Source organism: Hyaena hyaena, unplaced genomic scaffold (assembly GCF_003009895.1).
Source record: "Hyaena hyaena isolate Hyena2069 unplaced genomic scaffold, ASM300989v1 scaffold_37, whole genome shotgun sequence".
Classification (NCBI taxonomy): domain Eukaryota; kingdom Metazoa; phylum Chordata; class Mammalia; order Carnivora; family Hyaenidae; genus Hyaena; species Hyaena hyaena.
In genome coordinates, this window is record NW_024080669.1 from 1,452,986 (window position 1) to 1,476,937 (window position 23,952).

At 49.4% G+C, this 23,952-nt stretch overlaps 1 protein-coding gene, 1 long non-coding RNA gene and 1 pseudogene across 5 annotated transcripts in view; 2 read left to right on the forward strand and 1 right to left on the reverse strand.

Moving 5' to 3' along the window:
- The window catches only part of LOC120230006, a 233,522-nt gene that overhangs the window by 197,376 nt on the left and 12,194 nt on the right, over positions 1 to 23,952 (reverse strand). For 2 of the 3 annotated variants that reach the window (XR_005527895.1, XR_005527896.1), the window contains exon 2: positions 17,084 to 17,224. This is a non-coding gene — a long non-coding RNA (uncharacterized LOC120230006). Of the gene's footprint in view, positions 1 to 13,371; positions 13,516 to 17,083; positions 17,225 to 23,952 lie in introns of all 3 variants that reach the window. The other variant, XR_005527897.1, reaches the window with a different exon arrangement.
- LOC120230047 lies at positions 5,201 to 5,297 on the forward strand (annotated as a pseudogene).
- Positions 15,597 to 20,685, forward strand: THY1 (Thy-1 cell surface antigen). 2 transcript variants are annotated; one of them, XM_039229357.1, is made up of 4 exons: positions 15,597 to 15,680; positions 17,698 to 17,758; positions 18,468 to 18,803; positions 19,344 to 20,685. In XM_039229357.1, exons 2-4 carry the CDS (start codon positions 17,722 to 17,724, stop codon positions 19,454 to 19,456), a joined length of 486 nt encoding a protein of 161 aa, XP_039085288.1. In that variant the 5' UTR covers positions 15,597 to 15,680; positions 17,698 to 17,721; the 3' UTR covers positions 19,457 to 20,685. The 2 variants fall into 2 exon arrangements, with proteins under 2 accessions (XP_039085288.1, XP_039085289.1); XM_039229358.1 differs by lacking the exon at positions 15,597 to 15,680 and adding an exon at positions 15,689 to 15,772.

Below are 23,952 nucleotides of genomic sequence, written 5' to 3' on the forward strand. Positions count from 1 at the left end.
GCAGAAGACCAGCTAGCAGGCTACTGCAATACTCCAAGCAAGAGAAGATGAATATTAGGGCTAGGGCTGTGTCGGTGAGGTTGAAGAGGAAGATGAATGCTCCCAGAAGTATTCTGAAAGTAGAATTCAAGTTTGGATGAATGACTGGATATAGGGGTGAAGACAGGAAAGGGTGTTACGCAGGATTGGGGCTGAGAAACTGTTTGTTTTTTTTTTAAGTTTATTTATTTTGAGAGAGAGAGAGCACAAGCATGGGACATGGGCAGAGAGAGAGGGAGACAGAGAATCCCAAGCAAGCTCCACACTGTCAGTATAGAGCCAGACGCAGGGTTCAAACCTACAAACAATGAGATCATGACCTGAGCCAAAGTCGAACACTGAACTGACACCCAGGCGCCCCAGAAAGATTTTGTGCTAGGAGTCACCCTTACCCCCAGATCCACTCATTCCCCTTCCTCCAGTAGCTCCTAGAAGGCTGAATGGATGAGATCTGTCTGATTCTCATCAAGAGAAGCTGAAACATGTGCTTTCCTACACACCCACTATGGGAAAAGAACATCCATTGACATTTTCTGCTTTTCCTCCATGCCAATGAGCAGGAGAAATGCATCCAACATAAAGAAAGTATTTCAGATTTTTTTCCTTTTCCTTATGTAAACGTTGGATTTCCCCTCGCTTTGAGGTAGCCTGACCCAGAGCAGTTACAGGATGCTGCATTTGCATGCAGCTCTATTGGCCGAAGCCAGCTGGCAAGGACTGCTGGGTAATTGTCAGCCACTTCACAAGGAGTTAGGGATATTATGAGCTTGTAAATCAGGAGACAGCAGCTTGCTCACAAAGTGGCTTTGCTCAAGAAGATGGGTCCTGACTTTGAAAAGCTGAGATAGAAGTGGCCTCAGAGAACTGTGGGATCTCTGCTTCCCCATTTTTTTCCCAAAAGCCAATAAAAAAAAAAAAATGCTAACGCTGCTCACATTCCACAGGGATGAATCTTGTTTATCCCTAGGCACAGCTCTACCTGCCAAAAAACTGCTAATTCGTTTTCCTTCTACTGGAGAGACTGAGTCAGGACTCAGGGGGGCTATTCTCACCTCTCAGGCATCCCTTTCTGGCTCTCCCCTGACTCTGTGCAGACAGGGAAGAAGTGAATTTAGCCAAGCCAACACTCTGAGGTTGAGTGCAAAGCCCAAGCAGCCCCAGAGCCCGTGCCTTCAAGCATCTTTGTCAAGGGCTGCGGTACAGGAGACATGCGTGAGCAAGATCTTAACAGCAGGCATGTCCTTGCCTTCAGGGGAGGCTCTAGCCCTATTCTTTGGAAACCAGCAACTCACCTCTCCACGTGGCTCCACGTAGAAGAGGGAGCCACCGGAAGTTCTACTACCCTCACTTACAAGGTTCCTCTGCTTTCCATCTCCAATCTCTTCTCACTCACTCCCCAACCCATAACTATATTAACTAGATCTTTTAGGTTCTATATTCTGATGCTTCGGCATCTGGGGTGACTTCCCACCCCAGGGTTAGCCAATTCCTAGAGATAATATACCATTCACCCACAAGTGCACCTTTCAAGTGCAAACCAGCCAATCTAATTTCATCCATCTAGTTTATCAATCGAACTTAGTTAACAGTCGAATTTGCTGGTGCCCACATTCTCAACCATCTCGTTATTAGGCTCTCACACTCCAACCCACTAGCCACCTGCCCTAATCATCACAGGGCCAGGTACCAGCCAACTGGAGTCACCCCTGTGCCCCCAGAATCCCCTGCAATTATTCACACTAGCAATCCTAAACCTGTTTATCTTCTCACCCATTCTTTCCCACAGAAACCCCCTCTCCCTCCTCTGCCTCCTGATTCCCAGAGTGGCCCCCTGCGGATCGTGTGTCCCTCCACTTAGGATCTGTGAATGTAACAAACGACTTTTCTTTTTTTATTATTTATTTATTTTTTATTTTATTTTTTTACAAATAGTTTATTGTCAAGTTGGTTTCCATATAACACCCAGTGCTCATCCCCACAAGGGCCCTCCTCCATGCCCATCTCCCCCCCCCCCCCCCACACCCATCAGTTCTCAGTTTGTTCTCGGCATTCAAGAGTCTCTCATGGTTGGCCTCTCTCCCCCTCCCCCACTATTTCCCCCTTCTTCTCCCCCATGGTCCTCCATTAAGTTCCTCCTAATCCTCCTATACGTGCAAACATATGGTAAATGTCCTACTCTGCCTGACTTATTTCGCTCAGCATAACACCCTCAAGGTCCATCCATGTAGCTACACATGGCCAGATTTCATTCTTTCTCATTGCCATGTAGTATTCCATCATATAGATAAACTACATCTTCTTGATCCATTCGTCCATTGATGGACACTTAGGCTCTTTCCATGTTTTGGCTATTGTGGAGACTGCTGATATGAACATTGGGGTACATGTGCCCCTATACATCAGCACTCCTGTATCCCTTGGGTAAATTCCTAGCAGTGCTATTGCTGGGTCCTAGGGGAGTTCTATTGTTAACTTTTTGAGGAACCTCCACACTGCTTTCCAGAGGGGCTGCACCAGTTTACATTCCCACCAACAGCGTAGGAGGGTGCCCGACAAACGACTTTTCAAGAGCAGTCATCTCCTGATCTGTTGACCTTGCTATACCTATATAATAATCCAGGTATACTAATAATAAAACCTATATTTTTAAACAATGATCTCAGACTTCAACTCCCACCTGCTTCTGGAACTGTCCTCACCAGTGACCTCCTTGTTGCTAATTCTCATGGATACAGCTTAGTCTTCACTTGACACGCTGAGCATTCCCTCACTGAAATACGCCCATTTCTGTGTGTGGCCTCTCCTGGCTCTTCTAGCCTTCTGCCACTCCTTCTCACACTCCTTTGCTGCCCTTCCTCAAGTATCAGTGCTCCTTCAGATCCTGTCTCAGGCTCCGTCTTCTTTTAGGCCTGCAATGCTCCCTGGGTGCCCATTACCATCTATTTACCAACACCTGCCAGATATCCACCCCCCACTCAGACCCCACTCCTCAGCCCCAACCTGGACCTCTCCACATGTATATCCCACAGGTACCTCAAGCTCAACTTGCCCAACGCTAAATTCATGATCTTTTGCCCCAAAGCTGCCTTGTCTCTTCTCATCCTGCAGAAGAGTTCTTGCAACCCTCACCAAACACATCTAGGGAATGCCTATGTCTTATGAATTCTACAAACTGCATCTCCCTCACCTGTCCTATTCTCCTCCATCTCCTCTTTCAAGATCTCAGCCTCCTCAACTGAGCCCCTACACTCCCAGTTGCTCTACACCCACTACTGTGCTCCTTTCTAACCCCACACCATTGCCCTGACTTCCATTCACTCTCCAAAGTGCAAGTCTCATCACGCTTCCACCCTGCTTTGGAGATTTCCTTGGTTCTCCACTGCTTATTGGATAAAATCCAAACTCTTCAGCCTTGTAAATCCAGTCTCTTGTGATCTGGCTCCTCTTCCTTCCCCAACCGTGTCTCAGGTACCACACGTGCCTCCTCCTCCTCCACACTTGAGCCACAGAGAACTTCAGAATATGCAGCTCCCCAAACACACTTCCCTCCTCCATGCCTTTGCCTCTGAGCATCCCTCTGTTGAGAGTGCCATTCTTCTTCTTTCCAGAAAAACAACCACTGCTTTCTCCCAAATTCTCCTTGGAATCCCCTCTCTTTTTTTTGCCTCATAGGCAGCAACTATAATACTTGATTGCTCTTAGTTTTTCATATTCATTCAAAAATACCTACTGAATAATTAAAATGTCAAAAATCAAAAATAAAGAATATTAAAAGCTGTAGGAGAAAAGCCGCTAGTTATATATAAAGGAAATCCCATAAAGCTATCAGCTGATTTCTTAGCAGAAACTTTGCAGGCCAGAAGAGAGTAGCAGGATATATTCAAAGTGATGAAAGGAAAAACCCTACAGCCAAGAATACTCTACCGGCAAGATCGTCATTCAGAATTGAAAGAGAGAGAAAAAGTGTTCCAGACAAAAATTTAAAATGTTCACCCCACTAAACCACCCTTAAAAGAAATGTTAAAAGGCCTTCTTTAAGGTGGAAAAAAGGCCATAACTAAAAGAGAGAAAATTATGAAAGGGAAAAAATTCACTGACAAAAGCAAGCATATAGTAAAGGTAGCAGATCAATCACCTATAAAGCTGGTACAGAGGTTAAAAGGCAAAGGTAGTAAAATCAATTATATCTATAATAACTAGTTAAATGCACATAAAAAATAAAAAGATATAAAATATGATGTCATGTACATTGATGCATAGGGTAAAAATGAAGTGCTCTGAGAATGTGTTTGAACTTAAGTGACTATCAATTTAAAATAGACTGCTATATATACAGGATATTATATACAAACCTCATGGTAACCACAAACCAAAAACCTATAAAAGATACATACACACACACACACACACACACCAGAGATAGAACTCTAAGCATAACATTAAGAAACTCATCAAATCAGAATGGAGGAAAGCAAGAGAGAGAAGAGGTACAGAGAACTACTAAAAGAAAAAAGAAACAGAAAACAATTAACAAAATGGCAATAAGTGCATATCTGTCAACAATTACTTTAAATATAAATGGACTAAATGTTCCAATCAAAAGATATAGGGTGAATGGATTAAAAAAAAAAAAAAAAAGACTCATCTATGTACTGTCTACAAGAGACTCGCTTCAGGCCTAAAGAGACATGCAGACTGAAAGTGAAGGGATAAGAAAAAGATATTCCACACAAATTAAAGTGGGAAAAAAAATCTAGGGTATCAATATTTATGCCAGAAAAAAATAGACCTTAAAACAAAACTGTAGGGGCACCTGGGTGGCTCAGTCAGTTAAATGTCCGACTTCAGCTCAGGTCATGACCCAAAGGGATTCTGTGTCTCCCTCTCTCTCTTCCCCTCTCCCACTAACACACTGTCTCTGTCTCCCAAATATGAATAAATGTTTACAATTTTTTTCTTAATTTAAAATATCCAGGAATAAACTTAACCAAGGAGGTGAAAGACCTGAAAACTATACTCTGAAAACTGTAAGATACTGATGAAAGAAATTGAAGATGACTCAAATAAATGGGAAGATATATCTTGTTCAGGAATTGAAAGAATATTGTTAAAATGTTCATACTACCCATAGCAATTTACAGATTCAACACAATCCCTATCAGGGCTCACTTCAGCAGCACATATACTAAAACTGGAACAATACAGAGATTAGCAATGGTCCCTGTGCAAGGATGACATGCAATGCAATCCCTATCAAAACACCAGCAGCATTTTTCACACAACTAGAACAAAAATATCCTGAAATTTTTATGGAACCACAAAAGACCCTTGAATAGCCAAAGCAATATTGAGAAGAACAAAGCTGGAGATATCACAATCTCAGATTTCAAATTTACAAAGCTATAGAAACCAAAACATTACAGTACTGGCACAAAAACAGATAGGTAGATCAATGGAACAGAATTGGGAGCTTAGAAATAATCCCACACTGTTACTGTCAATTATTATTTGACAAAGGTTGGAGCGCTTGGGTGGCTCAGTCAGTTTAGCATATGACTTCGGCTCAGGTCATGATCTTACAGTCTGTGAGGTTGAGCCCCACGTGGGGCTCTGTGCTGACAGCTCAGAGCCTGGAGCCTGCTTCAGATTCTGTGTCTCTCCCATTCTTTCCACTCCTCCCCCACTCATGCTGTATATCTGACTCTCTCTCAAAAATAAATAAATGTTTAAAATTTTTAAAAAAATATTTGGCAAAGTAGGCAAGAATATACAATGGGTAAAAGACAGTCTTCAGTAAGCGGTTGTTGGGAAACCTGGAAAGCTGCATCCAAAAGAATGAAACCAGACCCTTTTCTCACACCATATACAAAAACAAGCTCGGAATGGATTAAAGAGCTAAATGTAAAACCTGCAACCATAAAATCCCTAAAAGAAAACACAGGCAGTAACCTCTTACACATCAGTCTTGGCAAAAAAATTTTTGGATCTGTCTCCTTAGGCAATGGCAATAAAAATAAAATAAACAATTGGGACTGCATCAAACTAAAACGCTTTTGCACAGTGAAGAAAGCCATCAACGAAATGAAAAAGCAACCTACTGAATGGGAAACAGACATATTTGCAAATGACCTATCTGATAAGGAGTTAATATCTAAAATATATAAAGAATTCATATAACTCACTTCTAAAAACAAACAAAAACAACGGGCAGGGGCATCTTGGTGGCTCAGTCGGTGAAGCATCCGACTTTGGCTCAGGTCATGATCTCACAGCGTGAGTTCAAGCCCTGCATCAGGCTCTGTGCTAATAGCTCAGAGCCTGGAGCCTGCTTTGGATTCTGTGTCTCCCTCTCTCTCTGCCCCACCCCAGCTCACATTCTGTCTTTCTGTCTCGGTCTCTGTCTCTCTGTCTTTCTGTCTCTCTCTCTCTCTCAAAAATAAATAAGCATTTAAAAAAATTTTTAATGGGCAGAGGGATGCCTGGGTGGCTCAGTTGGTGAAGCATCCTACCTGGGCTCAGGTCATGACCTCACAGATCGTGAGTTCAAGCCCCACATCAGACTCTGTGCTGACAGCTCCAAGCCTGGAGTCTGCTCCAGATTCTGTGTCTCCTTCTCTCTCTGCCCCTCCCCTGCTCTTGTTCTCTCTCTCTCTCTCAAAAATAAACATCAAACATTAAAGAATTTTTTAAATAAATAAAAAATGGGCAGAGAACCTGAATGGTTTTCCAAAGAAGATATATGATGGACAACAGGCGTACGAAAAAGATGTTCAACATCACTCATCATCAGGGAAATGCAAACCAAAACCACAATAAGATCACCTCACACTAGTGAGAGTAGCTAGCATCAAAGACAAGAAATAATAAGCGGTGAGCATATGAAGAAAAGGAAGCACTGTGCACTGTTGGTGGGAATGTAAGTTGGAGTAGTCACTGTGGAAAATAGTACAGGGGGTTCCTCAAAAACAGAACTACCATATGATCCAGCAACGCCATTTCTGGGTATCTACCCAAAGAAAATGAAAACATGAGCTTGAAAACATATAGGTACCCCTACGCTGCTTTTTGTAGCTTTACAATAGCCAAAACATGGAAGCAATCTCTGTGTTCATTGATAGATGATTCAATGAAGATGTGGTATATATTCACAATGGAATATTACTCAGCCACAAAAAAAAGGATGAAACATGGATGGTATTATGCTATGTGAAATAAGTCAGACAGAGAAAAGACAAATACCATATGATTTCACTTATACGTGGAATCTAAAAAAAAAAAAAAAACAACAAAACAAAAAACCAGAAACAGACTTATAAATACAGAGAACAAATTGGTGGTTGTAGGAGGAGAGGGGGGTAAGGAACTGGACAAAATAAGTGAAGGGAATGAAGAGATACAAACTTCCAATTATAAAATAATTAAGTCACACGGATGAAAAATACAGCATGGGGAACATAGTCCACAATATTGTTAATATGGTGACGGAGGGTAACTACACCTTGGTGAGCATTTCTTAATGTAATTGTTGGAACACTGTGTTAGACACCTGAAATTAATATTATACTGTATGTTAACTAAACGGAATGTAAATTTAAAAAACTTAAAATATATTGATGTCAACTATACTTCAAACACATACATACTACATACGTACATTCAATTGAGAAGTGACTTTGTGCTGGGATCTGAAGGCCCCAAAGATACAGCAGTATATAAGACAGACACCAATGGTGACCTCAAGGCAGTGTCTGCCATACCATCTTGTTTCCCAAGGTGTCCTCTACCTCCCTAACACTGCTCTGAACATAGCATATGTGTAAAAAACCACCTGGCCCAGAGAGGATCTACATGGCCCTCTGTTCATCCCCTATTCTGTCCCTAGAGCAACCTTTCTAAAGAATGCATCTATCTACACCCTTCTGTAGAAGGTGGCTCCCCATCACCCAGGCCCTGAGACAAGGGCTTTCTCAGCTGGTTCTTCTCCATTTCTCCAGTGTCCCCTCTCAACATTCGCTGCCTAAGACAACCCCAAACTGCCTGTATTTTCCCCTACCCACTTTGCTTTGTCTCTATGCCTTTGTTCATGCCATCTCCTCTGTCTTAATGCCCTTTCTTCTCTTCATCTGGTTTATTTGTTATCTATTGCTTTATATCAATCAAACCACTATATTACCTAAAGGCAATCATAATTCTGTGAATCAGCGGTTTGGTTAGGGGTCAGCTAGAACAGTGCACAGATATGCTCCAAACTGGCCTGCTGGGCTCACCCATGTACTACGGGCAGCTGACTGGGGATGGATGCTCCAAGAGGAGCTCACAGTGTCTAGCCATTGTATGAAGCTGCCAGCTGGAGCATCTCAATTCAGGTCTCTCCCCTCGACTAGTCTGGGCTCCTCATCTGGCAGTTGGGTTCCAAGAAGAAAGCCCTAATGGCCAAGCACTTAGGAAGTCTCTGCCTGCAACACATTTGCCGAAGTCCCATTGACCAAAGCGTTTCATAGAGTGGGGCCCAGCATCAATGTGGAAGAAGGGTGACTCACTGGAGGGCCATCAACGGAGAAACCTACCAGTCTGCCCTCTACCCCTACCAACGCACGGCCTTCCCACATGTGAAATGTACTCATCTTTCCCCCAAACGCCCAAACTAGTATTCCATCATGACACCAGGCTCAAAGTCTATGATCTCACAACATGCAGCAAGTCTAGATATGGCTGAGCCTCCTGGAGTGCAACTCCTCGGGTGTGGCTCCTCTTGACCCACAGGCCTGTGAACCAATTCAACAAGACATCTGCCCTCCATGTGCCCGGCATACAGCGGTGAAGCAGGCACAGAGTAGCCTCAATAGATGTTCCCATTAAAAGAGAAATCAGAGGCATATAGCAATCGATGATTCAAAGCAATTCTGAAATCCAGCCAGGTTCTGTTATCAGGACCTCTCCTTTGGAGGAAGGAATGTTACCTGAATAAAGTCCAGTTTTCCTTGGCTTCTAGTATACCCAGTAGGCTCCTGGATCTACCCTCTGAGAGGATTTTCCTTTCCATAAGAAAAGTCCCTGGTGAATACTGACCAGCTTACTGCCATAGAAAGTTGAGGGCCCAAAAGCCTCCTTTCTTCCCTTTTTTTTTTTTTTTAGCTATTTCAGTTCATTTTAGCTCAAACTATAGTTTTTTCCAAAACAGTACTCTTTAAAACTTCATTTATTTTCTATGAGTATTACTGGGTTCATTTCTTGCACCAAAAGCCACATACATAGTTACTTTCAAGAAGACTCTACTTCAGCTGTGGAACAACGTCTTTAATATTCTTAGAAACCCTTTTGTTTAACTGAGAAGGTCTACCAGGCACCACCTTACATCCTCTTGGGGTCTTAACAAAGGTTCTACAATCATACCCTTGATTTCATCTTTACCTTTAGGCTAATTCTTACTTTGGGAATCTGTTGCTTCCTGGAAAGCATAAAATTGAGAACTAGTTTTCTTTTCCAATCCAGCAAACTGGACAGATCCTTATTTAGCTGATCTCTCCCTTATAGCACCTGACACGCCAGCTGAAAGCACTCGGATGGCACTTTTAATATTCCATCTCCATATCTCTTAAGCCAAACCCACAAATTCAGCAGGCACACTTTCTGGCAGTGGCCACAGCACCATGTAACACTGGTCACCCTGGGTCCAAGCAGTTTCCAGCTCCCTTTCCAGTATATTCACAATTCTTGCTGCCTGTCATTCAAGCCTTCACCCATACCCCTGTTACAAATGTCACATGTTCAGTGTTTCAGAAGAGTACCAACTTATGCATCAGATATCTATCACTACATAACAAACCGCCTAAAACAGCTTAAAACAACTACTATTTTGTTAAGCTCATGAATTCTGTGGTCAGGAATTCAGACTTGTTTCTGTCCCACATCTGGGGCCTCCACTTGAAAATTTGAGCAGCTAGGTGGACAACTCAAACAACTTTGGGGCTGAGATTATCTGGAGGCTTCTTTATTTACATGTCTGGAGTCTGGGCTGAAATGACTCTGCAAGCTAAATTCACGTGGGTCTGTCTACCTAAGTGCCTACCCGATGCCTCTCCATGTGACTAGGGCTTCCTTACGGCACGGCCTCAGGATACTCAGACGTGTTATACTGTGGCCCTAAAAGGGAGCATGCCAGCAAACAAAGTAAAAGATATATGGCCTTTTAAGAGGTAAATTCAAAAGACTTTTAGCATCACTTCTGCCATATTCTTTTAGTCGAAGCAGTTACATCCCCACTGAGATTCAAGAGGGGGAGTCATAGGCTTCACTTCTTGATGAAGTAGTATCAAAGAATTTGTATCCAGGTTTTAGAACGAGCTTAGGAGGCTTATCTAGGATGCTCTATTCCTGTTCTATGTGGCATCAATAGGGATTACACATGCTTTTGTGATCACATATGCTTTTGTGATCATGTGGCAGTCAACCGGGGGCTAGGTGGCTGATATAAATGGAGGCACCTCAGTTCTCCACATGACTAGCTCAAACTTCCTCACATGGCAGCTGAACTCCAAGAAGGCAAGTCCCAACATTCAAGGACTTACCAAGCTTCTGTTTGTATCTCATTTGCTGATGGCCCATTGGCCAAAACAAGGCACACGGCCAAGCCGAAGGGAATCACACAACAGGCATGGGTACCAGGATGCGTGATTCACTGGTGACCATTTATGTAACAATCTACCACACCGGGGCAACTCCCATTCACCTTTAAAAACCCATTTCATGCTTCTTCTCCAAGAAATCCTCTCTGACAGACTGGGTTGTCACTTTTCCCTACTTTGGGGCCCCACAATACTCTGTACGGATCTCTACTTTTGCCTTTACCCTACTGTTTTCTAATTATCTCTGTATCATCTCTATCTCTCCCATTGGACAGCCCTTTGAAGGCCAAGATTGTGCTCTGTTGATTTTTGTAATCCCAGGGTCTAGCCCCGTGCCTAGAATGATGTTTATTGTGCCCAGGATAATGTTATGTAATCATATGTCTATGAATAAAGGTTTTAAAATAAATGTTGACTATTATATCTCCGTGGTGCTCTCTTCCCTGTGTTCTAAGAGTTAACTTTTATGTTGGTCATACTCTCCAACCAAACATGCACTTCTTCAGACAGTGACCTCACTTGGAGAGTTGACCTCAACTGGAGACTAGGAGAGGCAGCACAGAGTAGAGCCCTTGATTCCAAGATGTTTGAATTTCAGAGACCAGTCATGTTTCCAAAGAAATCTGCAGATTAATGCAAAATCACCAAATTTCCTTTCTTGCCTTTGGGCATTAAAAACACACAGGCCACTTGGGGAGCCTGGGTGGCTTAGTCGGTTAAGCGTCCGACTTTCACTTAGGTCATGATCTCGCGGTTCGTGGGTTCGGGCCCCGCGTCAGGCTCTGTGCTGCCTGCCAGCTCAGGGCCTGGAGCCTGTTTCAGTCTGTGACTCCCTCTCTCTCTGACCCTCCCCTGCTCACACTGTCTCTCTCTCTCTCTCTCTCTCCTAGAAATAAATTTAAAAAAATATATTAAAAAAAAAAAAAAAAAACACAGGCCACCACTTCAAAGAAGCAGAACAGTATAACCTTAGAAGGAGAACACAGGCCTTCCCAAGGAAGGCAAGGTATGTGGCATAAGACCTCGAGGAGCCCCAAGTAGGGACTCAACAGTATGTGCTGTCTTGACATCTGATAAAATCTAGAGCACCTCAATGGCCTCGCCACAGGTCCTTCTTCCAGCTGAGCTCCTGCTAAGGAGTTCCCCTAGCCAATCGACCCTCCTTATCATGGGGACTAGGCACGGTTCCTGATTATCCCTGAGCAGCAGGCTTCAGTTCCATGCCAGCCCACAACAAGCCAACCAAATCCTCCAGCTGGAAATGGCCATCCTACCACTTAGCCAACAAAGCTGGCTTCTGGCTCTTCACTCCACTGAGCAACTCATGTGTGCGGTGTCCTCCTCTGGGCTGTGAGCACACGTGACCGACAACCTGCTGTCGATCTCACTTGCCTGTGTCAGGTGCCACGTCTTCGGCCGTCTCTGAAACCCAAGGGTAACAATCCCTCCCTCATCAGCACAGTGAGGAGGAGGTGATCAGAACAAGGTGGCAACCTGATGTCTATGTTTAGAGTATCCCACACTGTCCTCGTTTCTCTTATTTCACCATAGACGAGAGAAATCGGTCTAGCAGAAGTCTGAAGATCCACCCCGGGAGCAGTGGAGAGCACTATATGCAGAGTCAGGAGATCTAGGATATAGCTAGTCCTGGTAGTGCTCCGAAGTATTGGTCGGTCCTTTGGCAAATCACTTCCTCTGGGACCTCAGTTTCCAGCTATAAAATGATGAGACAGCTGGGGCGCCTGGGTGGCTTAGTCAGTTAAGCGTCCGACTTTCGCTTAGGTCATGATCTCGCGGTTCGTGGGTTCAAGCCCCCCTTCGGGCTCTGTGCTGACTGCCAGCCCAGAGCCTGGATCCTGTTTCAGAGTCTGTGACTCCCTCTCTCTCTGACCCTCCCCTGCTCATGCTGTCTGTCTCTCTCTCCTAGAAATAAATAAAAGCATTAAAAAAATTTTTTTTTTAAATGATGAGACAGCTTCCGTCACCTGTGCGATTCTATAAGCCCAATCTGATGAAATCGGTGAATAAAAAGAGTGAACGCCTGGGAGTCCTATGGTCATCCTAAGGGAATATGCATTTTTAGAGGAGTTTCTACCCCATGTGTCTCTGGCTAGGGCAACTGGAGATGATACGAGAGTTAATTCTAAGGAACCAACAAGAGAACCACAGGATGTCAAGGAAATCTTGCTTTGAGTGGATTGCTCTAAGCCTTCCCTGCTTTCAGCACCCTGATCCTGTCCCATTAACAAATGGGAGGAGGTTTTTTTTAAGTTTATTTATTTTATAATCTTTCTTTAACGTTTATTTATTTATTTTGAGAGAGAGACCATGCACAGGTGAGTGGGGGAGGGACAGAGAGAGAGAGAATCTCAAGCAGGTTTTGCACTACCAGCGTGCCAGTGCAGAGCCCAACGTGGGGCTCGATCCCACAAACCACAAGATCATGACCTGAGCCAAAATCAAGAGATGGACGCTTAAACTACTGAGCCACCTACGTACTCAGCAAGTGGGAATTTTTAAATCTCCCCTTCACCATCCTGGGGTCCATCCCCGCCCCCAGATTGTCTCAGGTGAACCCTTACTTCCAGTCAGCCAGAGATCTTGCTTTAGCAAACACACAACTGCTATACCTCTGGAGTCCACACTCCCCTCCCCTTCCTGAAGTAAAGTGCTTAGGGACCCAGAAAGTAGGCCAGGTCCCCGTAACCTTATCAAAATAGCACAGCGAGGCTTTCCATCCAACCAACACTCAGAGTCTCTGCCACAGAGTGGGACACAGCATCCAGGGTCTTGTCCAGCCAGAGCCCAGACAGCTTCTGTAGTTAAAAGGCCTCTGGGTATCCCCCATGTTCTGCAAAAACAAAAAAAAAAAAAAAAAAAGGAACTGTCTCCAGTCCCACCTGTGTGTGCGTGTGCGTGTGCGTGTGCGTGTGCGTGTGTGTGTGTGTATGAGAGAGAGAGAGAGGAGAGAGATAGGCCCTAGCCTAAAACAACTGTGCTCTGGTAGGAAAGGTCCCTGGGCTGAGAATCAGGAATCTGTTAAGCAAAAAAAAAAAAAGAAGAAGAACACAATGCAGGGAGTGACAGGGAGGAGGCCAGCATTTCTGGGATATGCAGGAAGATAAATGGGCAAGATGAAATGGTGGTGAAGGCTGACAGCCAGGACATCCAGGGCCTTAAAAATTATCCTACAGACAATGAGAAGCCAGACCGTCTGACCTACCAAGAGAGGATGGTCGTACCAGACCAGTGTTCTGCAGTTCCCAGACCCTGGGGAGCCTGTGAAAAGTGCAGACACAGGCAGCAGGAATACTAGACTAGGGAGACCCCAGGTGGGCAGGGACAACTGCATTTGTGATAAAACGCCTCCAGAGTGTCTGCTGTTTACCACAGTGAGTGACCCCCAGACCAGACCATCCTCGGAGCTCCTTGCAGTTAGCAAGTTCCATCATTCTCAGTGCTGGGAGGTCACCTTCCCTCCCGGGGAAGGAGAGGGAAGTGAATCTCCCACTTGCTAGCCCAGGGATGACTTCCAACAGGGTTACTACAGTAATGGAACCCGCAGTTAAGGTGCCAGGGCTGACTGCTATGAAGAAATAGGAGAATGGGCAGGCGGATGGCCGGGAGGCAGGGCCAGCTCAGAGGATGTCCCAACCAGAATTCACAAAAAGGCCATGAGGATGCAAATCAACCAAATAAACCTTCGTCAAAAAAATTCACCTCACCTGTGGGTGGGAGACACAAGTCATTGGCACTGGCCACCAAAAAAAAAAAAAAAAAAAAAAGACCCAAGGGCTTCTGGTGACTTGAAATTGATAGAGCTCAGGCAGGTGCCCCAGGAGATTAAACGCCTGGCTTTCTCTATTCCTTTCTAGACATCCCTGTCTCCTCCCCTTCCCCCACAGTTCCACAATGTCCCCTCCCCCTGGGCTGAGATGCAGGAATGGAGTGGCTCAGCACTGAGGACCTGGGGTCTCACGGCTCAGGCCAGCTGTCCCACTCACTAGCCATGAAACAGGATGCGGAGTGGGATGGGATGCACCCCGTGTGGGGTCAGCACAACCGCGGATGTAATGGGCCCTGCACAGTGTCTGGCAGCAAACAGTATTTCTGCTCCTGTGGGGAGACCAAGCAAGCAGTTACTCACTACTCAGGGATGGGGGAGAGGGGGGAGGTTGGGGGGAGGGTTAGAATCAGGAGCAGTATGTGAAATCGAGAAGAATTGGATTCCGCTGTCTGGCTGTCTGTTCTGGGAGGTGCCAGCCCGGGAGCTGCGGGAGACTGAGTGCCCCAGAGCCGAAAGCCCTGGAACGGCTGGGTGTTCTAGGATGGATGAGGGAGTGGGGCAGAACTCAGGATCAGGAAGGACCAGCAGAATGCAATGCCTGCTTGCTTCTGGAGAGCCCCTCCAGTGTGGAAAAACACCCCGCCATCTTCCTTTGGAGAAAGCCTGGAATATTCCAACTCCAAAACTCCTCACTGGAGGCTCCAGGGAGATGGGTTCCAGATGAAAAGGAAAGGAGGGGGCAGGAGGAGGCGTGGGCACTGACCAAAGGGGCGGGTGGCTGGCCTGAGTCCCCCACTCCGTACCCTTTGGTGTTCCTACAGGCTTCTGAAGCCTCGGTCAGGAGAAACGGTTAAACCCTTAAAAGGGGAGCAGTCGTTTCGGGGTTCTGGGAGGCGCCTCGTGTTCCTTACGCTGCCCCACCCTGATCCCCGGGGTCCTGAACCCTCTCGTCGCTGGCCTGGCTTGCCAGCCACAGGGTGAGGTCCCCCTTCTGCGGCAGACTGGCCACTCTCCTACATCTATAACAGGCTACCTCCTCCTCCCTCTTCCCTCCTTCCTCGCTGCCCCCACCTCCCCACTCGAGCTCTGATTGGCCGAGCGTCGGGCCCTCCCCGCTCCCCCACTCCCACCCTCGGTGAAAACTGCGGGCGCCGGCGGGGTGCTGCAACTGGAGGCGGCGGAGCGTCCGGGCCAGGCTGCAGCGGCGGCTGCGGAGGACTGGAGCCCAGGTGGGAGCAGGAGCCAGGGCGGGACCCGGGGCGCTGGGAGAGCCCCCAAGCGCGCCCATGCAAGTCCTCCCACCCCGAGGCTTCGGGAAAAGGTTTGGGGGCGCCCCCGGCTGGGAGCTTCGCGGTGCTCGGGTAGGGGTCGGCTTCCCAGGTAGGGGTGAGCGGGACGCAACTGCTGCAAGCCAGGGGCCGAGCCGCACCCCACCTTTTGCGGAAGGAGCTCCCGGGCTTTCACCTGCTAAAGGGACCGGCTGTCTGGGGCTGGGGCGCAGGAGGAGAATCTAGAGGAAGGGCGCCAAGGACAGAGAGCCTTGGGTTCTGCTCTCCACACAGACACCCCCAAACCGAGCTCGCCGAGGCGTGAGCTGGGGGCGGTGAAATCGGAGAACGGATGAAGGGAATCTCTGCCCTGCAACCTCTCGGAGGGCTGGGTGTGGGGCGTCAAAGGACAAGGGAAACCGCAGTGCCGCGGGCGGGGACTGGGAGGCGGGCGGACGGGGGAGGGGAGAACCGAGAAAGGGTGGGAGGGGGAAGGGGGACCTCAATTGGGAGAGGAGACGGGTGAAATTCAGAAACGGAATGAGGATGGGGCGAGCCAAACAGCAGCTAGAGAAGGTGGGAGCGCAGAACTTCCCTGGGTTCTGGGCTGCAGGACACTGGGCAGGAGGGAAAATAAAAACATCTGTGCTTCCCCTGCCGCTCTCTTACCACCCCTTTGGCTCTCCATCCCTCCTCCAGCCCCGGCCCCATTCCTTCCGCTGTAGCTGAGGCTTCCCCTTTCCCTCCTAGATCACAAGCTTGCACCCCTCCTCCGTGACTCAGTGTCTGCGAATCAGAGCCACATGCCGACCCCCTTTCCGCTCCAACAGCACCTCCAGGGTCCTCTCAGTTATATTTCCGAGGGTGCACTGCAGGCCCTGGCATCGCGGGACCCCAGCCTCCCCCAGCCTCAGGGCTGAGCGCCCGGGACCTTGGATCCATCTGGCTCAAGGTGCACCTGGGCGCAGGCACCAGGGCAGGGCCCCCCTGCGCACACTCCCAGGCGCAAGCCACTCCAGCGGCCTCTCCCTAGTGAGCACCACCCAGTCGGACAGGCCAAGCTACCTGCTCCGTGTCACTGCCCGGATGCTGGTCCTGAGCAGGCTTTGAAAAAAGACAAGGCAGAGAGCCTAGACAGGGAGTCTGCTGTAGCAGGGCTAAGAGACATGCCCAGAGGGCTGAACATTTGGAAACATCTTGGTTCCTATGCAAGCAGAGGACATATGCAATCAGAGAGCACAGTCGCTTTCCCTCAAATATATTCGGGAGAACCTTAGCTGTGTGCTGGGTACAGCCCTATCTGGAAGCATCTTAGCCACACAGTCCTTTCGGCAGAGGGAAATGAATGTCCGTGGGTCACTTACCATGGAGCAGTCCTCAGTGCCAGATGTGTATCATTTTTCCTAAACCCATCGCCACCCTGGAGGAACTAAAGCTGATTCATTCATTCATTCGATATCTTCTGAGCATCCGTTATATGCCAGGAACTCTTTGGGGACTTTCTCCTGAACAAGAAACAGAAAGTCCCTGAATGGGGAGTTTTTGTGGAATGGGTACAGTTTTAGTGTCACAAAATAAAAAGAGTTCTGGAGATTGCACCACGATGTGAGTGAACTTAACACTACTGAACCAGACACTTAAAAACGATAAAGGGAGTAAATGCTATGTCTATTTTGCCACAGTTAAAAAATAGGAAAGTCCCTGCCTTCCTGAAGGGAAAAGGAAACGGTGAAAGTCATTTACTCAAAGCGCACACCATTACAGGGTATGTCCTCCCTCCCCCTTGCCTTCCTGGAGGGGGTAAGCACTTAGTGGCAGTGTCACATTCTCTAGTAAACGGGAGAGAACAACCATGGAGAGCACCGTGCATGGCTGCCAGAGCCAGAGGCCATCATGGCACAGGCCCTCCAGCCTGAGCAGGAAGTGTGGGTACACCTGCCCCACCTCTAGGCTGATAGCCATCCTATCCCACCCCCAGATCAAGGACTGAGCTCTCTGCACCATGAACCCCACCATCGGCATCGCTGTTCTGCTGACAGGTACTGGGCAAGGGGTGGGGCTGGGATTCCAAGCACACTGGCTTCCTTCCCTTCAGAGAAGTGAGCTCCTTCCCCTCAACCTCAGAAGGCGGAGATGACGAAGGGAGAGAAGGCTCTTTTTCTTTTTTTTTTTTAATGTTTTTTATTTATTTCTGAGAGAAAGAGAGAGACAGCATGAGCAGGGGAGGATCAGAGAGAGAGGGAGACACAGAATCTGAAGCAGGCTCCAGGCTCTGAGCTGTCAGCACAGAGCCTGACGCAGAACTTGAACCCATGAACCATGAGATCATGACCTGAGCCGAAGTCAGACGCTTAACCGACTGAGCCACCCAGGTGCCCCGAGAAGGCTCTTTTTCATCCCTAAATCGGCTGAGCAGCCTTGCTGATCTGACCGCTTGAGGTGGTCTTTGGAAATGCAATCCACGGAGTCTGTCCCACAATGAAGTGGAATCTCCAAATGAGAACCAGGAACCGACATCAACTCCCCAAGATCTCTTGCCTCTGAAACACCCAGGACTAAAGAAAATGGGGGGGTAGTCTATAAGGGGGAGGTTGAACTGGCCCTAGGGGACCTCTGGGGTGGGGAAGGGTGCCCATAGAACAGACCCTTGTGCCCTCCCTGGCCAGGCCATCTCCTACTGTTAATGTGGGTGGGAGGCCCCTTGCTCTGCAGGCCCCCCAACTTGGGAGTGGGCACTGCCGGTGCCAGTCTTGCAGGTAGCCCGTGGGCAGAAAGTGACCAGCCTGACAGCCTGCCTGGTGGACCAGAGCCTCCGTCTGGACTGCCGCCATGAGAACTCTACCACCTCGCCCATCCAGTATGAGTTCAGCATAACCCGTGAGAAGAAGAAGCACGTGATCTTTGGCACTATGGGGGTGCCTGAGCACTCGTACCGCTCCCGAACCAACTTCACCAGCAAGTACAACATCAAGGTCCTCTACTTATCCAGCTTCACCACCAAGGACGAGGGGATGTACACATGTGAACTCCAGCTCTCCGGCCAGCCTACTACCACCTCCAGCAAGAATGTCTCTGTGCTCAGAGGTGAGGCAAGCTCCCAACAAGGCCAAGTGAGCTGGGGGAGGGGGGCTAGGGAGAAAGGGCTGGCAAGGACAGCAGGCGGTCCCCCTTGGCTGGGCCGAAGAAGACGGGGGCCCCAGAAACCTCTCTCCTCCTTCCCCCAACTGCCGGGGCCCTGGGGAACCACTGCCTTCTGTGTGAAGAGGGAGGACGGCGAAGGGAACAGTGAGACAGGCAGAGTGGTGGAGCACTTCCACCGTGACTGGGCAAATGGGCTGGCCTCCCCAGCCCTCCTCCTCCCCGCCTAGAACACAGGGATGACACTAGCTGCCTCACCCATAGTTTTCTTTGGATGGTGCTTAATGAAGATTTGATACGATGTTTGTTCAAGAGCTCAGGAACCTGCCAACGGGGAAGACGGATGGTCCTGCTAGAGCAGACGGGCCCCGATTCTGTCAGGAGGCATCCTGACACCGGCCTCCCCAAGGGAATGTGCCCTTGCTCGGGGCCTGTGGCTGCCTGAATCCCGGTCCCTCTTCACTCCTGCCCGTTCTCTCTCCGCAGACAAACTGGTCAAGTGTGAGGGCATAAGCCTGTTGGCCCAGAACACCTCGTGGCTGTTGCTGCTCTTGCTCTCCCTGCCTCTCCTGCAGGCCATGGACTTCATCTCCCTGTGACTGGCTGGGCAGGAAGCCACAAGGCCCAGTCCAGAGACCCTACTTCTTGGAGTTGGCTGACCTCCCCCCTCAATCCCTCACACACCCCGGGGAGAAATGGGGACCCCACCCCTCACAAAGAACCCCAGTGCCGCATGCCATTATCTACCCATCACCCCGCCCCACTGCCGCTCACACCCTCCCCGCACGCCACTGGCTGTCTTTTTTTGGGTTGGTTTTTTGTTGTTGTTTTTTTACTCTTTGTTCCAGAGTTGCTTCTATCTGGTTTATCCTTCCTTTACTTTGGGAGTTTGTGAAAAGGGAAGCCAGGGTTGGGGTGTGATGGACGGTGAGGGCATGGGAGGGGTAGAAGGATGGAGGGGTGCCAGTCCCTAGGGGGGAGGGGTCATCCTTGCCCACCAGGACCAGAGGCCCCGGAGAGACCTGGATGAGGAGAAGGATGGGGTGCATCTGGGCCTGGCACATCCCCCAGCAGGCAGGAAGGGTGCCCGAAGACCCCGGATGTGAGGGCACCGCCAAGCATCTGGGGCCCATCCCAAGAGGAGAGAATGAGCATGTCCAGGAGCACCCTCTGCTACAGCAAGAAGCCATCTGTTTTCCACTGCCAAGGTGCCCTCGGGACCTCAGGCCTGGTGCGAAAACGCAGGTTCTGCCCGGGAGAAATGCTAATGGAGGGTTGGAGAAGGCGTAGAAGAGAGGGTCCATCGGGCCTCTCTAACCTGATGAAACTAAAACTGAGAGCCTGCTGTTGCTCACCACCTCAAGCAGTGGTTGAAAGGGCGGCAGAGGACAGGAGTCCTCCCAGCCTGGCCCAAGCTCTTAAGAGCTTCCAGAACTCTGACCTGCAAGGCAGTGAGTCGGGCCAGGTAGAGCCCCAGAGCGGAGCAGACGTTGGCCCAAGTGTTTGCGAGGCTCTTCCTTCCCTCCCCAGTCAGCTCCAGCCCCTCCCTCTGCTGGCCAGTGGACAAGCCTTGAGACCACCCTCTGCCCCACAGGCCTGCCCTCTCAGGGACCTGGCCTGGGGGCAGGAGGGGGGGGTGGTGTCTGAGGCAGCCCGTGCATTGAGACCCATAAGCGGGACATGCCTCGAGCGATGGCTTTTCCCAACACCCAGCTCCCCAGCCGCCGCTGTGCCCTGTCCTGTGACTGTGTGCCCTGCCACCACAGCTTATTGTAACTCACTGAGGAAAAAGAAAACCGTATAATAAAACCAAGGCTCTGGAATCCGTCTTCTCGCCTTTCTCTGCTTTGCTCCCCCATCTCTCCCCAGGCCCGCCTCCCTCCCCTTTGCTGTGCACCTACCTAGATGGTCCCAGCGGCCCTCTCTCTCTCTCTCTCCCTCCTCCCTGCCTCCATCAGCCCTTCCCCTCCCTGCTGCCCCTGGTTGGGGTGGAGGCAGGGGGGCCACTCCATGCAAGACTTTTCAGAGCAACTCTAACCTGGCACATGTGCCCGAAGAAATGAATGTCCCGTCCTCTGCTGACTCATCTGGCAGGAACGACAGACTAACCTGCCAACATGGGGGCCAAGCCACATGGCCCAAGAGGCCAGCAAGTGCTAAGGTGTAGAGCCTGCTTTTCCCTCTCCGATCTGGCTGTTCTCGGAAATGCCCCCGCAAGTTACATCTGCTAGAGAGAGAGGGTAGGTACTGGGACACTGAGAGGAGTCACAGCAGGTGGCAGATGGGAGCTGAGCAGGTCCTCAAGATGTAAGGACAGCATGTCTTCTCAAATCTAACATGACCATATAAAGGACTGGACGGGGCGGGGGGGGGAGAGGGGGGGACAGCGAGGCCTGTGCCCGGCTCCCTCCCCGAAGAGTCAATGAGTAGAATGTGAACATCCGGGTCATCCACGCGCGGGAGCTGGAACAGGATCATGAGGTGGTTCCAGGTTCCCCCAGAGAGATTTCTCGGCTTTGCCTCCCCCTGAGATTTGGGGGAAGGGGGTGGTGACTATGCAAAGGCTTATTCCTTTGGTATTTCCCACAATGCAGGCTGATTCTAAGCATTTACTTAGAAGCCCAGGATCTAAATTCATGCCCCCTGCTCCCACTCTTCCTGACACCTCCTGTTGATGCCTGTGCCTTGCAGTCCTGCGCAGCAGCCACGCCCAAAGAGAAGGCTGTGAGTTGGGAGACAGAGCCGCCTGTATTACCGACCATGAGGCCCCCATCACCCAGCATGGTGCAGCCGGCCTGGGGTCTCCAGAGGACACCAACGGACACAGGTTCCTCTCGTTCAGCTCTGCTGGGGGCTTGGAGCACCATGCCAAGAAAATAATAAGAGCCTCTGTGGGAGAAGGGAGTTTGAATGCCACCCTTGGAGTGGTAAGAGTTAAAACTAGGACTGAGAAGGAACTGAGAAGCCAGGTGTGAAGCCTCAACTGTGAGAACCCCTGGGTAAAGCCTCCTCTGTGGCCTTGGTCATACCCTGGGGCGGCTCCCCTGGAGTTTAGCAGCCACACTCCGCAGAGGGTCCTGGGGAGACAGCGCTGCCCCTCCCCCCACCCCCTCTACCACCACAGCCACGCTTGGGGGAGGACAGTTTAAGAAGCCACAGAGGCCATCAGAGAATCAGGGGCCCTAGGAAGGCAGGAAAAGAGAAGAGAGAAATAAGGGGGCCCTAAAGGGGGCCCTACCACTTAAAGCCTGGGTCGTCAGGCCTCACAACATAAGCCAACCCAGAAAGAGCATGCTGGGTGCTGGGAGAGACCCGGGCTCTCAGAGGCAGGCCACGACAGCCATCGGGTCCTCTCTGGGATGTCCACAATGACATGGCTAACCATAAAGAGGGTGGGAGCCTGCCCTAGATTCTGAACACATGCCCCAGACCCCAGCCCACCAACCTCCTCCCTATTCCTCCTCACCCCTCTCCCATATCCCCCTCAGCCGTCTCAGTCCCTACCTTGGGGCCTGGATTCTTCTTGCTCAACAGCAACAGAAGCCCCATTCCACACCCCCGTTTCTGACCCGATCATCCACTGAGACAGAGGACCAGCTGCACAGGGCACAGTGTTAAGGTCTCTCCAGCATCTAGCACCTCCCTCGGAAAGGGCTAGGAGGCCACCATGCAGAGACGCAGGGACTTTCACAGGCCAACCAATAAATCTACGCAGTGTCTGGGGTACCTGTGACCTGCGTCCTCCAGCCTTCTCAGCGTGACCTCGGTCCCCTCCCTGTGTTTGCAGCTTCCGTGCTTCGAAGGGCATGTCTGCCTTTACATGAGAAAGCAGCCATCTCAGGAGAAGAGGAAATGTTGGAGCTGGAGACCTTCAGAGAACCAGAAAAGTGTGGGGGCCATCAGCTCTCTTCCACACAGCCCAGGACAAAGGTGGGCTGCCTTCGTGCCCAGGGCTCTCAGCCCCAGGGAAGTTCACATCCTGTGAAGACCCACAGGAGGCATCTGTACCTGGCAAAGGAAAGCCTGGAGCCAGGGGACGGTATGGAAAGTGGACACGTGGTGTAGGGGACAATGTGGGAGAGTTCCCGGGAGACCAAGTTTGGCTCCACACCCAGAAGGGGCCCTGGCTGGCTGGAGCTGCCCAGAAGCAGAGGTGGGCAGTGCCCAGCAGTGGGCATGCTCAGTGGAGCTCATCTGCCCAGTCCAGTAAAGCAGTTCCTGAATTAGGTCAGAATCTGGACTCGATGACCCTGGTCACTCCACAATTCGACGCCTCACTTCTCTAATATTCAAAATAAGATGGTTCAGCTGGAATCGCTTATTTGTACAACAAACATTAAGGACCTAGCTCTGTGCCTAAAGGACACAGCCCCTGGCTGAGGGAATCTGCAGTCCAGGAAGAAGAAATTGATCTCAGCGCAGGGAGAAATAGAATACGGTCCAGAATAAAGACTACATTTCCCAGTTCCCTTGCAGCAAGAGGTGTCTATGTGGCTAGGTTCTTTCCAATGGGCCATAAGGGCAAAATAATGTGTGCTTTCTATGAAGTGCTCTTAAAGGAAAAACGCATGCCTTTCTGCCCCGTTTACCTCTCTGCTGGCTGGAATGTGGACCTGATGGCTGGAACTATAGCAGCCATCTTGGACTATGAGATAGAAGCTGCGTGTTACAAACGAAGAAGCACAAGACAGCAGTCTGGGTTCCTAGTGATAGTAGAGCTGTCATAACAGCTGTGGACTACCGTGTTTGTGCTACTGTCATGTGTAGTTTTCTGCATTAGCAACTAAATCTAAACATACCCTAAAAAAGCCATCGGGGCACCTGGGTGGCTCAGTTTATTAAGTGTCCTACTCTCGACTCTGGCTCAAGTCATGATCTCATGGTTCAGTTCATGAGATCGAACCCCATGTCAGGCTCTGCACTGACAGCACAGCGCCTACTTGGTACTCTCTCTCTGCACCTTCCTCACTCATGAGCACATGCACACACACTCTCTCAAAATAAATTAACTTAAAAATGAAATAAGTAGGGGCACCTGGGTGGCTCAGTTGGTTAAGCAACCAGCTCCAGCTCAGGTCATGATCTCAGGGTTCGT